The 16,662-nt window shown below is 53.7% G+C and overlaps 1 protein-coding gene across 1 annotated transcript in view; it reads right to left on the minus strand.

Annotated features, from left to right (window-relative positions):
- Nucleotides 1-424: 424 nt before the first annotated feature.
- Nucleotides 425-16,662, minus strand: part of ARMC9 (armadillo repeat containing 9) — an 83,597-nt gene continuing 67,359 nt past the window's right edge. Inside the window, exons 8-11 of the mRNA XM_082690685.1 lie at nucleotides 15,367-15,503; nucleotides 11,211-11,322; nucleotides 2,586-2,758; nucleotides 425-1,223 (exon numbers count right to left, since the gene is read on the minus strand). Coding sequence (XP_082546811.1) covers nucleotides 1,201-1,223; nucleotides 2,586-2,758; nucleotides 11,211-11,322; nucleotides 15,367-15,503 — 445 coding nt within the window. The 3' untranslated portion in view covers nucleotides 425-1,200. The remainder of the gene's footprint in view (nucleotides 1,224-2,585; nucleotides 2,759-11,210; nucleotides 11,323-15,366; nucleotides 15,504-16,662) is intronic.

Raw genomic sequence — 16,662 nt, forward strand, 5'->3', positions numbered from 1 at the left:
AGAAGGTAGGGCCTTGCTCTCCACAGCTTTCTTCCCCAGGAACACAGAGGGGAGACATTTCTAGAGAATCTGGATGTGGCCTCCGGGCCAGTCTCAGAACCACAGAGTTCTCACGCGCCCCGCCCTTGGTGCTACTGCCAAGAGCTCACAAGATTAACCCAGGGTCCTAGCCTCTGATGGGTTTACAGACATCTTGGGGGTGACCCGGCCACTTGCCTGCTCTAATGTTCTTCGGTCTACCCCCTCTGCTGGCTTTTTTGAGGAGTGAGGAGGCCACTGGAAAATGCAATGCTTATCTTCTATTTTTGTCCTGTTGGACCACAAAGATGTCTTCACTAAGGGCATAGTCAGGGCAGACGGAGTGCCTGGGGGATAATACCCAATTTTATTCACACACACACACACAGCCCATACCACACCCAAGTACCATCTAAATATTGATACTTTTATTTCAAATACTCCTATTTCAGGAGAGGTCAGATCCTGCTCCTCGCTTGGGTGACATTGCTGGCTCTGTCCTAGGACACGGGCTCTGACGTCACCCTCCGCAAGGGGCCAGCACAATCCTCCCCAATGGGGACTAGTCATTTTGCCATCGGAGCTTCTTGTGTTTACAATCTTACTAGAGGAAAGTGGGTTACACGGTCAGCCCTAGGAGGACTTTAAAACACGTGTGCAGAAGATCGAGAGCAGCTGTGGCTTCCAAGCTGTATCTGGGACTAGATCACAGTCTTACCAGATTTCAAAAGAGGACGAGAACAACCGATCTGGTGCTCCGGAATATGGCTTGAGGATGGGTGTCCCTTGTCCTAAGTCCCCACAGTTTTTCTCCCAGCTGACTGGAGAGAGGAGTGCTGGTTTCAACGAGGCCTAGTCTGCCCCTGCCTTCCCTGGCTGGGTTTTCAGGTGCCGCCCCCTCCTCTGCACAGGCTCCTGAGGTGAAGAGCTCACTGGTGGGGTTCATGCTGCCTACCAGCCACGTTCCTCTGTGCGTGAGGGGACAACCTGAGATGGGCAGAGACAGGAGCCCGTGGAGGGGACTGCCGGGACAGCCAGCCTTGCCTCAGGTCCCGAAGCCACCTGGGGGCTTGTGGACCACTGTCTCTCCACATCTGTCACCTGCAGCTGCCTGCTGGGCCAGAGGGGGAAGCTGGCTGGTTCTCAGGCAACGGGATGGTGACACCGGGGAAGGAACTGTCCTCACTTCCTGTAAGATGGGCTCCCTGGAGAAGAAAAGCCAGCGCCAGCTGCCAGCACGGAGGCGGCATCCGCACAGAGTCCCCTCTGTCTCGTATAGGCCCTTCTTTCAGCTGGCTCTGTGCAGACAGAATACAGAGAACCTTCCCTTCCCCCAGGTCACTGGCTCTGCGGCCCGGACACGCCTCACGTGGCCATGCTCTTTCCTCCCAGGAAGCAGGCAGCTTGGCGGGGGGTACTCGCTGAGTTTTCGGGCAATGGTTTTGTTGTTTGTCGAGGCCATGGGACACGGGTCTGCTGCTAGCTGAGCTATCAGGCACGGGCAGGGCCCGGGGGAGCCCGCAGGGTCCCGGCTGTTGCTGCTGCAGTTACTGCCCGCCAGGGCTGGGCCCGGCCACCTCTCTCCGGCCATGAGCTCCTGGCACCTGCGGGGGTTTCCTTCGGCCCGTGTGAAGCAGCAGCAGGAGCTGCACTGCTGCTGGGGACGGCAGGGAGGGTAGCAGGGGCTGGGGCGTGGCTCCGTGTTAACCCCCAGAGAGGCTCCGGAGAAGAGGGAGGGCTGGGCCGGCTTTCCAGGCACGGCCCATTAACCACATGGCTAGCCCAGCAGGTCTCGGGTTGACCAGAATGCCCGGGGCTTTGGCAGGAAATGATGGGGGCAGGGAGAGTGTGGGGCAGTACAGTGGCAGAAATGCATATATCCTGAGTGTGACAGATTTTTTTGTTGCTTGACATCCTCTTTTTCACTTTTGTTTTCCTTTATTTTGATTTCTTTTATTTATTTATTTTAAAAACATTTTATTTTTAAGTAATCACTACATCCAGCCTGGGGCTCGAACCTACGACCCTGAGATCGAGGGTCGTGTTCTCCTCTGACTATACCAGCCAGGCCTCTCTCCCTTATTTTTAGTTAAGACTCTTTAGAAAGGTCCAGGCTCAGCTGTGGAGTGGAGGAGGTGGCCAACTGGCCCAGGCTAGGAGGAGATAGAGAGAGGAAGTGGTCTCTCCAGTGTCTAAAATGGCAGGAGGGAGGCCCCCAGGGCCCCCCTACCCTCAGTCACTGGGGTGCCGCCTCCAAGGCACCTGCTCGGGTTTGGTTTCCAGGCTGCCTGAGTAGCTGTTGGCTGCCCCCCACTGGAAGGCAGGTCCAGATTCCAGGGGCAACCACAGAGGTGGGGGAGTCTTTGCTCTGAGTGACACTGCCCAGAGATGGTCCCCATCTGCTGGGCTGTGTGTGAGCCCCCAAGGCTCATGGCAATGGCATACATGGGAAGATGAGTGGAGAACTGGTTTCTAGGGCAGGAGGAGACACTGGCGAGGGCCCTGGCTTTCCCTTTCGCCTGTGGGGCCCAGACAAACACAGCGCCCTGCCCTCTGGTCTGACTTACTCTGTGAGCCCCTGGTGGAGGACAACACGGAGCCAGGGCGGCTGGCCTGCTGGGGGCCGCATGGAGAGAACCGAGGGGCCAGAGTGGATGCCTTGGCCTTGGGTGGGTTCAGGTCCAGGATTGCCGGGGTGCTGGGGGTCCGGGGCTCGCAGGGGAAGGCTGATGTAAATTCCCTGGAAGGAAACACACAGTCTATAGTCAGGGCTACTGCATACTTAGGGGAGTCGCAGGAGAAGGAAGGAACTCCCTGTCTGAGCACCAAGAGGCCAGACAGGCATGGCCCTGGGCACAGGGTAGGGGTGGGGTAGGGCAGGGCACCCGGGGGCATACATCCCTGCCCCCAGGGAACACACACTCTACAGGAGGAGGAAGATTAAAAAAAAAAAAAAAAAAGGGGAATTAAAGGCTACGAAGGCTACGGAGGAGATGAAGCCGAGAAGGGGGACTGGGAGCCTGGGGGATTCTTGAAGTGTGAGGTAGGATGGCCAGGGAAGGTGTGGCTGGCAGAGTAACTGTCCCCCATTCTGTCCTACCTACTCCCTGGGACCTTTTATGACAAAGGAGAATGTAACTGCGGTGGAACAGAGGTTGCAAATCTTCTGACTTTGCCACAGGGAGTTTAGACTATCAGGGTGAGCCCACGGAAACCAGGAGGGTCCTTAAAAGTGGGAGAGGGAGGGCCACCTGGGTGGCTCAGTTGGTAAAGCATCTGCCTTTGGCTCAGGTCATGATCCCAGGGTCCTGGGATCGAGTCCCACATCGGGTTCCTTGCTCAGTGGGGAGCCCCTTCCCCCTCTGCCTGCTGCTCCCCCTCCTTGTGCTCTCTCTCCCTCTCTCTGACAAATAAAATCACAAAAAGGAAAAGTGGGAGAGGGGGCAGAAGAAGAGAGAGAAGGGAGCATGACTGTGAAGAAGGGCACAGAGATGCCTGCCTGCCTGGCTTTGAAGACGGTGGAAGGGGCCGGGAGTCAAAGAAGGCAGGCGGCCTCCAGAAGCCGGAAAAGGCAGAGAAAAGATTTTCCCATGGAACTCGGGAAGCTGTGTGTCCTGTGCACACTTCTATTCCAGCCCCATGAGAGCGGTGTGGGGCTTCTGACCAACTGGACTGTGAGGCCATACCTTTGTCTGTTCAGGTTTCTACGCTTGAGGTCATTTGTTAGAGCAGCAATAGAAAACTAATTTTAGATGTGGTGGCCAGGGCCACGCAAAGAGGGTGACATTTAGCCCCCAAACACTCCTGTGGGTGGTGGGGGGGCCAGGCATTACTTCCCCATTTTTCGGATGGAGAAACTGAGGCCCCACGTTTGTGAACTTTCCCAAGGCCACACGCGTAACGCGCAGGTTGTGAGGCCAAGATCTGAGCCCAGTGGGATCTCCTAGCCAGCTCTTCTCCATATACCACCAGGCTGCCAGCCCCGAAGGGTGGCCTCCCAGAGATGCGGTGGGCTAGTCTTGGAGCTGGCACCCTCAGCTTTGCACCGTTAGACAAGAAGTCCTAGGAGTGGGGGCCTGGCTCTGTGGGATTCCCCCCTGCCCAGCCCTTTGCTGTATGGCTGTCATGGAGCTGTCTACACCTTGCTCCCACCTCGACTTCTGGGGTCCCTGCTATCTACACGCCCATTTTCCTGACTGTAACTCCAAAGACCAGAGTCCCAGGCTGTCACTCGGGGTTGCCATCCCCAGTGAATGGACACATTCACTGGACACATCGGCTCAGCTAGCAGCTGGGCATGCGCTCTGTCTATGGCAGGTCCGTCTCCCCTGCCCTAAGCGGGTCCCTTAGTCCGTGGGCTTCATACAGTTGGTGTGCACCAAACAGCTGTTGAGCTAGGAGAGTGAGTCAGGCCCCCTCGGTGAACGGTGTGGGGAGCATGCCTGTGCATCTGTGTGCACACACAGAGTGGGAAGTGGAGGCAGGTGCGGGGGGCAGGGGTTATGCTCCCTGGGAGGGCCCAGACCCTCAGTCCGGCTCTGCGAACCTCCAGCTAGTGACTGAACGTATGCAAGTATGCCGACCTTTGGAGAGCCTCAGTTTCCCCACCTGTCTCTCAAATAGCTGTGATGATTTTGCAAGGGAGGCTGTGCTGAGGTCAATCGTAGGCCCCTTAAATGGGGGTTTTGACTCTGGGGAGTGGGACCTGGAAGGAAACTGGAATTTCTTTCTTTCTTTCCTTTTTTAAAAGATTTTATTTATTTATTTGACAGATATCACAAGTAGGTAGAGAGGCAGGATGAGAGAGGGGGAAATAGGCTCCCTGCTAAGCAGAGAGCTAGATGTGGGGCTCGATCCCAGGACCCTGGGATCATGACCTGAGCCGAAGGCAGAGGCTTTAACCCACGGAGCCACCCAGGTGCCCTGAAACTGAAATTTCTTATTTGAATCAATTCTATATTTCCATATGCCCCTTCCTTCCCTCCTTCCTACCCTCTTTTCCTCCCTCCCTTCTTTTTTTACAGGGAGAATATTTTAATCATTAGAAAAATAAAACTTAAACATCTGAAAAATGTCCAAATTCAAATTTAGGAGAAAAGTGGCATAAAAAGTGCCCATACTTTAAGTAGGAAATCTCCTTTTTTAAAAATTAGTTGATTATTTATTTATTTTAAAAATATTTCATTTATTTGACACAGAGAGAGAGAATGAGCACAAGCAGGGGGAGCAACAGAGAGAGGGAGAAGCAGGCTCCCCGCTGGCCAGGAAGCCCAATGTGGGGCTCAATCCCAGGACCCTGGGATCGTGACCTGAGCTGAAGGCAGACGCTCGGGTCTGCTCAGCTGAGCCACTAGGGCATCTCTTATTTATTTATTTTTTTAAAAGATTTATTTATTTTAAGGGTACCTGAGTGGCTCAGGTGGTTAAGTGTCTGCCTTCAGCTTGGGTCATGATCTTAGGATTGAGTCCTGAGTTGGGCTTTCTGCTCAGTGGGGAGCCTGCTTCTCCCTCTGCCCCTCCACCTACTCATGCTTTTTCTATCTCTCTCTCTCAAATGAATAAATTAAAAAAAAAAAGATTTATTTATTTTAGAGAGAGAGAGTGAGCAAGCAGGCCGGGGGTGGGGGCAGAAACTGAGGGAGAGGGAGAATCCTGAAGCAGATTCCTGCTGAGCGTGGAGCCCAACGTGGGGCTCGATGCCAGGACCCTGAGATCATGACCTGAGTCGAAATCTGGAGTCAGCCACTTAACTGAGCCACCCAGGCGGCCCTAGGCAGGAAATCTTAGATACCAGATTGAAAAGGATACTCGTCCCCTTGCTAGTGCTCTCTTTCATACTTTAATAAATAAATAAAATCTTTAAAAAACAAAGAAAAGAAAAATGATGTGGGAGATTTAACCCTACAGCATTTTATTAAAGTTTAAAATGATTTTTCTTTATTTAAAACAATGTACATATGTATGTATGTGAGTAAGTAAGCTCTATGCCCAGCCTGGGGCTTGAACTCACTAGACCAGGATCAAGAGCCTTGTGCTCTACTGACTGAGCCATCCAGGTGCCCCAAGGTAGTTTTCTTTTAATATTATGTGGTTCAAATGACCTTTCCCCCCTGTTTTGCTATTCTAATTTTGATGTTTTGATTTTTGTTATAGCAGTTGATTATTACTCATACATGGCCCTTAAGAAACAAAACAGGGGGAGGGAGGAGGAAAGTAAAAGAAGACGAAATCAGAGAGGGACACAAACCATAAGAGACTCTTAATCATAGGAAACAAACAGGGCTGCTGGAGGGGAAGGGGCGGGAGTGTGGGATAACTGGGTGATGGACATTAAGGAGGGCACATGATGGAATGAGCAATGGGTGTTCGATGCCACTGATGAATCACTGAACTCTACCTCTGAAATTAATAATATGCTATATGTTAATTAATTGAATTTAAATTTAAAAAATTAAAAAATAAAAGTAATTCCAAGAGAAAAAAAGTTACCATCTTGACCATTTTAAAATTAGCCTTATTGGGGTCACCTGGGGGGCTCAGTCAGTTAAAACATAGCCCTCTTACATTTCAAGAAGGAATCACTATGAGAAACTAGCACAGACTTCTCAGGGAAGTCTGGCCATGGTGGTAGTCTTGGGTCACCAGTGATGTCCATCACAGAGTCATGGGGACAGGGAGGCCAGATTTGAAGGAGCTAGCTGGGAAGGCCTGGGACGGTTGGGCAGCTTCACTGCACGGGGCCTTAGAGCCAAGGGGCAGCAAGGTCAGCTTGTGGGGATGGGGGATGCTGAGGTGAGTGGGTAAGAAGTGAAGGGAGAAAAGGTCTGGGTCGCAGGGCTAGGAATCTATAATCTCCCGACCCCCAGGCAACCAGAAAAGGGCTCCAACCTTTGGGAGAGCGGTTTGGCGATGTGTTATGAAAACTCTTATGTGTGTGCGTTCATTTTATGAATCAACTTTGTTGGGCCACGATGCCTAAATATCCGGTCAAACGTGATTCTGGATACTTATGTGCAGGTGTTTTTTGGATGAGATTAACAGTTAAATAGGGGGATCGTGAGCACAGTACATTGACCTCCGCAGTGTGGGTGGGTATCATCTAATCAGTTGAGGGCACGAAGAGTCAAAGATCGCTCTCCTCTGAGTAGGAAGGAATGGTGCCAGAAGACTGCCTTTGGACTTCAATTGCAACTCTTCCCTGGGTCTCTAGCTTGTGGGCCTACCCTGTAGAGTTTGGACTGGCCAAGTGTCTACAATCATGTGAGCCAAATCCTTACAACCACCCCCTCCTGCCCACCCCCTCCCTGTTAATTCTCTTTCTCTGGAGAACCCTGACTAGTACACCTTCAAAATCAGCCTCTTCTTGGCTCTGGGCATGACCTTTGTTTGGCCATGGTAACCTTGCTGCTGGGGAGAAGAGCACCCTCAGACAGGGGCTCCTTCTGGCTCCTTCTCTGGGGCTGGAGGGCACCAAAGAGCCCCTCCTTGGCTTGGTGGAGCCCAAACCATGTGGGAGGCTGCTGCAGCAGGTGGTGCTGTTGACTGAAGGTGCTGATCACTGCTCCTGACTCCTGTAGGGATGAGGACCATGTGAGGCGGGGTGGGGGGGGGGGCTGGCCAGTGTGGCCTCTGGGCCCCCAGGCCCCTCAAAGGGTGAGCTCAGCAGTCTGAGCAGCAGGGGGCCAGAGCCAGGAAATGGTGATGGTTTAGGAGGAATGAGGCCGGATTAGGGCAGGGCAGGAAAAGCACGTGGACAGGAGATTCAGGACGGCAATGACCTGTGATAGGGGGAAGTCAATTGCGATGGGAATAATGGTGCTGAATAGTAGGTAAACTTCACGGTATGGGTAAACTGGGAGGTGGCCTGCAAGATAGACGAATTATTTATTAGAGAGGCCGGGCCCACGGAGATGATCTCAGCTCATCAATGGGAGCATTGTGTGGAGGGGAAGAGCAATCAGAGGCTTCTGGAGATATTTAATCTGTACTTGTGTTTGGAATGCTGCTGAGTCATCATCTCCCAGCTGAGTGTTCCCCAGGGCGGGGGACCCTGTGTCCCTTCAGCTCTCTGGGACCATTGTCTGCAGGAAGGTACAGATGGCGTGTGCTCTGGGGTCCCCTCAGAGAACTGCTCGTCGGGGCTCGCCAAGGGGTCTTGGTCACAGCCATGGAGATTTCGTCCACGCTACACCACAGCCCAGAAAGCAGCAAGGCGTGGGGTGACACCGGATGAAGGCAAATACACACACCAGCCAACAGTTCACGTGTGTGCGAGCGTACGCACGTGTTTGTGCACGTGAACACGCCAGGCTCCTGTCTTCATTCCCCTGACTTGCTTGTTCTCAGTTTCCAGTTTCTTTTATAGTGGGAGGCACTGGAGGGGTCCTCACAGCTGCCGCATGCCCTCTGGGGACAAATGCGGGGAGATAAAGCATACCTAGATATATGTAAAATCTCTCTTTTTCACGTTCTAAAAGCCATAATACTTGCTGAAGAGTCATTTCCTGTTGGTGGCACAACAGAAACTCTGACCCTGTTTCTGAGCTGGGCCCGGGCCTGGATCTGGGAACCTGCTCCCCCGTGGCTCCCTGGGACAGAGGGAGGCACCAGCCAGGCCAATGCCTGCCAGCCGGTCGGGCGGGCTCCTCTCTGCAGGGCCCTGCTTAACACAATGGTTCTCGAGCTGCTCGATGGTAAGGACTCTGAGAAGCAGACAGGGAACACGGGAACAGGAACACTTGGGTATGTGGAGGGGGATGGAGGCAGTGGGCTCACGGGGCCTGAAGCTTTAACCCTCTGCCTTTTAGGAAGGCAATTTCCCAGCAAGACCAGGGACTGGAAGCCGGTGGAGTGGAGCTGGAGCTTCGGTTGTCTTCAAACCACCTCCTCTCTGGGGTTAAACGAAGAGAGTATCCTTCAACCCACCATTTCCCCACACCCGCAGCTCCAGGGCCTTCCATGGGAAACAGGCAGTCAGTCAAGCAGCGCCCACCCACTGGCGCGTCTCCTGGGGCAAGGGGCTGTCCTCACTCTAAGGACAGAGAGAGAGAGGAGCTGGGGAAAGCGGAGGGACAAACGTCCCCCACTCAAGCCACGCAGAGAGCCATTCTCTCTCCCTTTCTCCTGATTCATCCACCAGAGATTTTGAGAGCCTGCTCAGTGCCAGGTGGGGACAAGGGGACAGACACCCTCCCCATGGCCCTTATCTTTTAGGACAGCGGGATGCACTCAGGGAATGTGGCAGGTGGTGGTCACATAGCCAGAGGGGAGGCAAGGTGGGGGACCAGCTGTCTCCTTCTTCCCTTTCCATCCTCCTCTTCTTCAAACAGAACCCACCCCACTCCTCCCAGACTTAAAATAAGAGGTGAATTCACATGACAGCCATTAGAGCAAGAGCACCCATGGATCAAACCCCACGGGGGATTTGTGCCAGCAGGACCTTGGAGGGCCAATTGGGTCACTCCACTGGTGTCACCAGGAGGAATGTTTCTCAGGAGGGCCTTTGGGGGTCCCCTGCTCTGAAAACACTTGCTCTGGGGAGAGAGGACTGTCTCTAGTAAGCCTCAGAAATGAATTCTGCCTTTCAGGAAGGCCACAGACCCGGTGCTTGTGGTGGGAGGGCAGGTGTGGCCTGGCTGAGACGGGGGACTGTTTCTGGGTCCCGACCTGGGCGCAGAGGGCAAACGCGGCAGGGGCCCAGCCTCAGCTCTGGCCCAGCCCTCCAAGGTCTCTCCTTTTGAGCCCCCCTACTTCAGGAGGATGCCAAGAGCCAGAGAACCCCTGACCTGTGGGCCAGCCTGTGGGCCTCGGGCACTTCCAATCCCGGGGCACAGCTTTAGCCATTCTGCCAGGTGGGGGAGGTGGCTCCCTGGGTCCCCAGCTGGTCAGGGGACCCCCCTCCCCCACCCCAGTCCAGGTCCCAAAGTCCTCTGGCTCCACCCCACAGAGCTCTGCTGCCCCCTGGGAGCTCCGACTGCCTTGGTATGCAGTGCCTCTGCCTAGCCGCATGGGAAAGGCAGGCTAGGGGTTGCTGCCTGCTAGGAGAGGGGGAGAAGCTGCAGCCCCCTCTTGGACTTGCTGCCCTGTGGGAACCCGCTCTGCTAGGCCTTCTGCCTGTCCAGGGGCGGCCTTGGCAGCTAGGGGCTCCTGCGGCTTGAAACTCAGCAGGAACTGCTGTTTCTGTGGCTTCCCTCTGTGGAGCTGGCAAGGAGGGCAGCCAGGCCTGAGTTAGGGGAGGCCCAGTGGGCAGGTTCTGTTGGGCCCTGCATACCGTGAGGGGAAAAGAGCTGCAGGTCTCAGGGGTCTGGGAGGCAGTCGTTTTGTTCCACAGTGCTCCGGGTGGGACCAAGGTCAGCCATCACCCCAGCGGCCAGGGTCCTGCTTGCCACAGACACACTTGTGCCAACACTTCCCAGTTCTACAGGAAGGCGGAGGCACAGGATTAGAGGAGGCAAAACCCCTCTAATTCAGGGACTCTGAGCGTGTCACCATGGGAAACCCGGCTAGGGTCCACGGCTTTCGTGCAGGAGGTTGGCTTCGCCATCTTGGAACGACTCCGGCTGCAGGACACCGCGTGGCCAGAAGGAAGTGGCGGGGGGGCAGCCGGGGAGCCTAGCCCTGGACTTGGGTCTGACACCCTGGCTAGGCCCCTCTCCCTGAGCGGTCTGCCTCAGATCTGAAAGGAGATCCAGACTTCCTAGCTCCTAAAGAACCCCCAAGTGACCTCTCAGAGGCCAGGCCGCATTCATTTGGTGCAGAGGAAGAGAAAATACCTTTTTTTCTGTGTGGGATCCAGTTTCTCGTTTAGGAGGGTGACATCGGAGCCAAACCATTTCACTAATCCTGTTCGCCGTCTTTCCCCTCCATCCCACCTTCTCCAAAAACAAATAGTTGGGATCGGACACTGTTCACAGGTCACTACAAATCACTGGTCCCCATGAATGTGTTCAGCCTGCAGTTCTTAAAACAAGTCCCTTGGGCATGTTTATGAGTTTCTTCTCCTTCCGGTCTGAAAACTGGTAATACCCAGGGGGCAGGTGCCTCCCCTTGGGCTCTGAGGTTAACAGGTGTGATGACCTCACCCCCACCCCCCACCCCCCTACAGGGCTTCAGGCCCCGGAGAAATACTCCTTTGAGATCAAAGTCCGAGGCTGGACCAGAGAGAGCCCTCCTGGGACAACCTCCATCTTTACCTGGTGGTTGCTCCACCGCCTGGGGCCTGGCTGGGGACTTCTGCGGAGGACAGGCGAACCTCTCCCTGAGGTCCTGCTGGCAACCATTCTCCTGGCCTGATGCCCCTGGTGGCTGGGGAGGAGAGAGAGTTCAGTCAACTCTGCTTCTGGAACCTCCTTGAGGATGTTCCTTATTGAGCTAGACCAAAAAGCCAAGAAAAGCACGTGCGCAGGCTAGCTCCTGATAGCTCCCTGGAGCTGACGGATGAGGACTTGCTTCCTTGCACAGCCTGAGAACTTTCCAGGGGGCCACTTGGTGGACTTACAACCTGGCGGTGCAGCGTGAGTGGTCCAGCTGGAGCACACCAGCACTGGGAAGCAGAGACCTCCAGCCCCGTTACTTCTCCTGGCCCCCCTGGCCTCTCAGATGCACAACTCCAAGATCAACACCTGTGCTGAGATCCAGAGTCAGATGCTTAACCAGTGGAGCTACCCAGGTTCCCCTGGGATGTCCTGTATTTTTATCTACCTAATTCAGCAATCCCGGGGTGGGGCTCTTTTCCCCCTGAGCTACCCCAGGCCTCTTCAGGCCTGAATCCCTCAGCCCACCCACAGGGGCAGGAATGGCCCTCATTCCCTGCAGGGATCCTACAGACATCAAGGCCAAGGACGGGGTCATCGTGTAGACCTTCACAGGGGAGTGACAGAGAAGTTCCCTAGGACTGGTCAGGGAGCTCTGCCTAGAGCCTCTTCTGGATTTCAAATGCCATGACCCCCTTCTCTCTGGCCCCACTTCTCTTCTCTTTCTCCAGCCAAAGGGGTCCACGCCATGCCAGAACCATTCTGTGACTAAAGTCCAGATTTGCTGCTTCCTTAACCCAAGCTCCTTTCAGCTCTTAAAAATCTCCCTGCTTCCTTTGCAACGTGGCCTCTACTTTATCTTAAATATAATCTCCTCTTTGCAGTTTGGACTCCTAGGTAATGGTCTTACTAGAATAGGGAATCTGTTTCCGGAATGGAACCCAATGGGTGGCTTTATTTACAAACCATACCAGACAGTCTCCTCCTTGAGCTGGAACTGGAAATGGAGATGTCTCTCAACTGATGTCCAGTGGACACTGGCCTGCTTGTCTGTGCGCTCTGCTCCATGGGATTCTAATCGGGCCCAGGAGATAGCATTTAGGTGTATGGTTGTGTGCTGGGCAACACACAGAGAAAATCCCATGCCAGGGAATGGAGCCCAGGGACAGACAGTCCCCCAGGATCAGGAGCTTTCCCAGGTGGGTGTGGGCAGAGGGCCAGGTTAGGGGGTGGGCGGGAAAGCCCCCTGGCAGGAGAGAGGAGGAGCTATGCTGAGTTCTCCTGAAACCCTCTGGCGTCTTTTCGGTTCTGTCTCCAAAGAGTAGTCACCCCTATTCCCCTTCCCTCTCTCTCCACTACATGTCACAGTGCTGGCCTTCAGAGCTCCCACCACTGGAAGCTGGGGACTGGGGGGACCCAGCAGCTGTGTGCACGTCCTGGAGGCTTCCTGGGACGAAGTGTACTGCTTCCTCACCTGTGGATCCATTTCTGACAGGGCTGGGCATTTTCAGTCCAGGCCACTGACAAAGCATAGGACTTTGATATCCAAGATAGCCCCAGTTGATGGGGGAATGAGACTAACTTTCTTGAGGCCAGTGTCTGACAAGATTCGAAGGCACATTCTTGGCTTTTTCCTTTTGGGAGCTATTTCATTTTGGCTCCGTGGGGCTAAAGTCCTCTGCTTAAAAAGAATGTACTTTCTGGCCCCGCAGTCAACTGATCAAGTGGTTGGGGGGCCCCACAGTTTCCTCATCACAAGATTTCACCTTCACACTGACCGAATGCAGAGGTGTGAAGAGCTTCCTGAGCAAACAGGCTGGAGGCCACCGTGGCAGCTTCTCATTGGGTCTGAGGTGGGGCAGGAGTTCCCAGCACGAGCGCAGGCCAGGGGGCTAGACTCAGTTGCAAGTCACATGTGAGGGGCCTCTGAGGAGTAGCTGGGTGAGGCCAGACTGGGATGGGGGGACAGGAGAGCGAGAACACAGAAGTGGGAAAAAAGGCCAGAGAAGCAGGACCATATGGATGGAAGGGTCCACAGGAAGTCAGCTCTAGGCTTTTTTTTTTTTTTTTTTTAAGATTTTATTTATTTATTTGACAGAGAGAGCACAAGCAGAGGGAGAGGCAGAAGCAGGCTCCCTGCAGAGGAGGGGAAGTCCGACATGGGACTTGATCCCACAGTTCTGGGATCATGACCTGAGCTGAAGGCAATGGCCCAGCCAACTGAGCCACCCAGGCGCCACATAGCTCTAGGCTTTTGACAGGAGGGAATATCACAGAAGACAACGAGGCCACTTGGCCCACCACTGTCCTCTTCCTCTCAGGCCGTCTTATATTTGCTGAGCCTAGAGGCAGCCTCAGAACTAGTCTCAACTCTGGTTATGCGCATTCTAAGCACATAAGCCCAAGCCTACTTGCTTTCCATCCTCATGTAGAGGCTGGATCAGAAGAGGGAGTGATGGCAGCAACAAGACCAGGAGGTGAGTGAGGGCTGTCTTGAGGCTGAGTGCAGGCTGGGCAGGGCTGGGGAGAGAGGTTAATATGGCTGGTTTTTGGCTGGTAGAGTGAAGGCAGCTAGTTTGGGGCCCACTGAGGTGGGGCGTGGTGGGGAGTTGATAGACAGAGTTGGGCAGGGGGTCCCAGCCAGGCCTAAGTAGAGAGGAAACATGCAGGAGGAGGGGACATAGGGAATATGGTCTCAGCATTCAGCAACTTGGGCCAAGCGGCTGCCCTGCCTCCAGGTGGCCCATGTAGAGGACTGCTGATCACCAAGGCTGCTCACTGTTTTCACGTCAGGAACCAGGATTGGCCAGCACCTTGACTTTGTCAGGGCTACCTGACAAATTACCTCACGAATTATTCTTGAAAATAACAATGACATCACCATCTCCAGGAAAACCAGTTGCCACGCAGCTACTCCATCTGTGGCAACCTCAAATACCTCCCTCCTATAGGTAATCCATGCTAAATCTTTCCAAAACACAAGACCATACTGAGAATTGGTGTCAGATGGAGGATCGTCCTGGTGGTCGCTTTGGTAAAGCAAGGATGTACCTGATAAATAAATTACCCTAAATGCAACTTTTGGGAAGTCCAGGTCTATAGAGCTTGAAATCACCTTTTAACTCAATGGCATTTGGTTAAATCGGCAAAGGTAATTAGACCACCTAAAACCTCCATCCTGGCAGCAGAAATTTCTGGACAGATGGTGGAGCTTAATCACCTTTCAGTGAAGGCGTATTAATGTTTACAGCTCTAATAACACATGAGCCCAGTTGGCGAAACCTCTAAACTGTGCCTAACCAGGAGACCGTCCCCCAGACTCAACAACTGGGCTGTCCTCTGGTCTGTGACCAGCCTTCTGCTTTGAACCAGGCTTGGAAGCGCTGGAATCCAACAGTGAGCAGATTATAGAAGTTTGATGTTTCTCATCCCAGAATCTGACCTGCTCCTCTGTTGTTTTTCCTCTTTCAATGGAGATTAGCCTTATCTGGCCTGCTCATATCCTTTTAATTTCCTCTTGTGAATTGAAAAAAAAATACTTTGTACGTTTCTGATTCAAAGCACATCTATTTTTTTTCTGGTGTCTAACAAAATCCTTTTATTCCCCATCAGTCTCCGGGGAATTCAATGAGATGTTTCAAAATGTTTTGGCTCTTGCGGCCGTTTCTCCTGGCTTCTCCTGGCGCGTTTCTGTCTCAGACCAGCCCTTGAACAGGTGGCCGACTGCCTCAACACCCGAGCTGGATGCACCAAAGTCTAGCTCAGGAATGTCCGTTTTTTTGAGATGACTATTTTGAAATTGCACATCGAACGCAGCTTTCCTGAGCAGAAATCTTGCCCGACTCATCTGTGGACGTGGGCAGCACACATGGTGCTTTGAGACAAGGGGGTTTAGAGGAAAAGCCGGCAGTCATGCGTGGCTGTGTGGTTGTGGGCCTGTGGGCCTGTGGGCCCGTGTGACGCAGCGCAGTGGCGGGAGATCAGGTGCGAGGCTGAGGACTTTATGGGTCTCTAACTGCAGCTGCTTCCTTTGATTCTGATTCTGGGCATCATCAGCCCCCCTGAGCTGCCTCCCAGCCCCCGCGTTGCTTCTTACCTGAAGCAGAGATGCCAGACTCGGAAGCACCGGTCTGAGCACCATTGTAGACAGGACGGTGGGCGCTTATCAGGGATGGGAGGCTGCCGTTTCGGGAGCGCTGGGTCATCTTGGGAGAAATGGGACAGTCTTCCAGTCTGGAGAAAAAAAAATGAGAAACAGCAAATAAATACAGATAGCCAGGAGGTATTTGCTGACTACTGAGCGGCAACACAGAACACAAGGAAGTAGAAGTACCTGAAATTCCTAGCAGACATTAAACATATTTGAGGGCATTGGCAGAAATTAGAAAGTATCCTGTTAGCTCCTATTCATTTACAGGGATATATGGCTTCATGTCATAACACACAAATGAGATCTTCTGGATTTGGGGGACATGGGAATATGACATTTCAACCAAACAATTCAAGGCACCAATCTTCTGGTTTTTCCTTGGAGGAGGAGCGAAGGGACGAATGCAGTCAGGAAAGACATGACATGTCATGTCAGCCATGACAGGAAGAGTTAGGCAGGCCCAGGCCTGGGAGCCTTCTCTCCGCATCACCCGCTGAATGGTGCCCGCACGCCTGCCAGCACCCATTCATGCAGCAGACACAGACTGGGCACCTCATTGTGCTGGACCCCCAGGCCGGGAGCCGGAGACAGGGGGCCTGGGCCAGTCGGGAGATGGCGGGATGGACAGTAGCTCCTCGTTCAGCCTTGACAGCAGATCCTGAGGAAGGCTCTCCAGGTGGGCCCAGAGTTCACTTCTCTTCATCAAGGAGACACCAGCCACCTGCCCAGCGAGGGCTTGGTGGGAGACACGGCGGGGTGGGCCTGTGGCCCTCTGCCCAGGGTTGGGCCCTAGGAGATAGCTGTTCTTGAATGTCAGTTCCAGCGGCAAAGACAGCTAAGCCACCCTAAAGGGCAGGAAAGGCTGTGTGTGTGTGTGTGTGTGTGTGTGTGTGTGTGTGTGTGTGTGGCTTTCAGCCAGGCCAGAACTCTGAGCTAGGGCTGCCTGGGGCCAAAGGAGGGAAAATTTTCCAACAGAGGTAAGTAACATCATGAGGCAGATACAGAAGCGGAAACAAACAAAATGCTGCATTGTTACAGAAAGATTTAAGGCACCACAAAAACTCTGGGCTAGAGGGGAAAGGGTGTCCTGGGGCGCTTTGAGGCCAGAGGTGTTGGGTGTTGGGGAGCAGGGGAGGGGGTCAACTGACAGGGTCAACCGTCAGCCAGGGTTTTGTTAGATTTGATCCCTGAGGGAAACAGGAGTCACCGAAATGCCATTCTGTGGTAATGTGCTAGAAACAG

This window comes from Mustela nivalis (assembly GCF_964662115.1).
Source record: "Mustela nivalis genome assembly, chromosome: 11".
Classification (NCBI taxonomy): Eukaryota; Metazoa; Chordata; class Mammalia; order Carnivora; family Mustelidae; genus Mustela; species Mustela nivalis.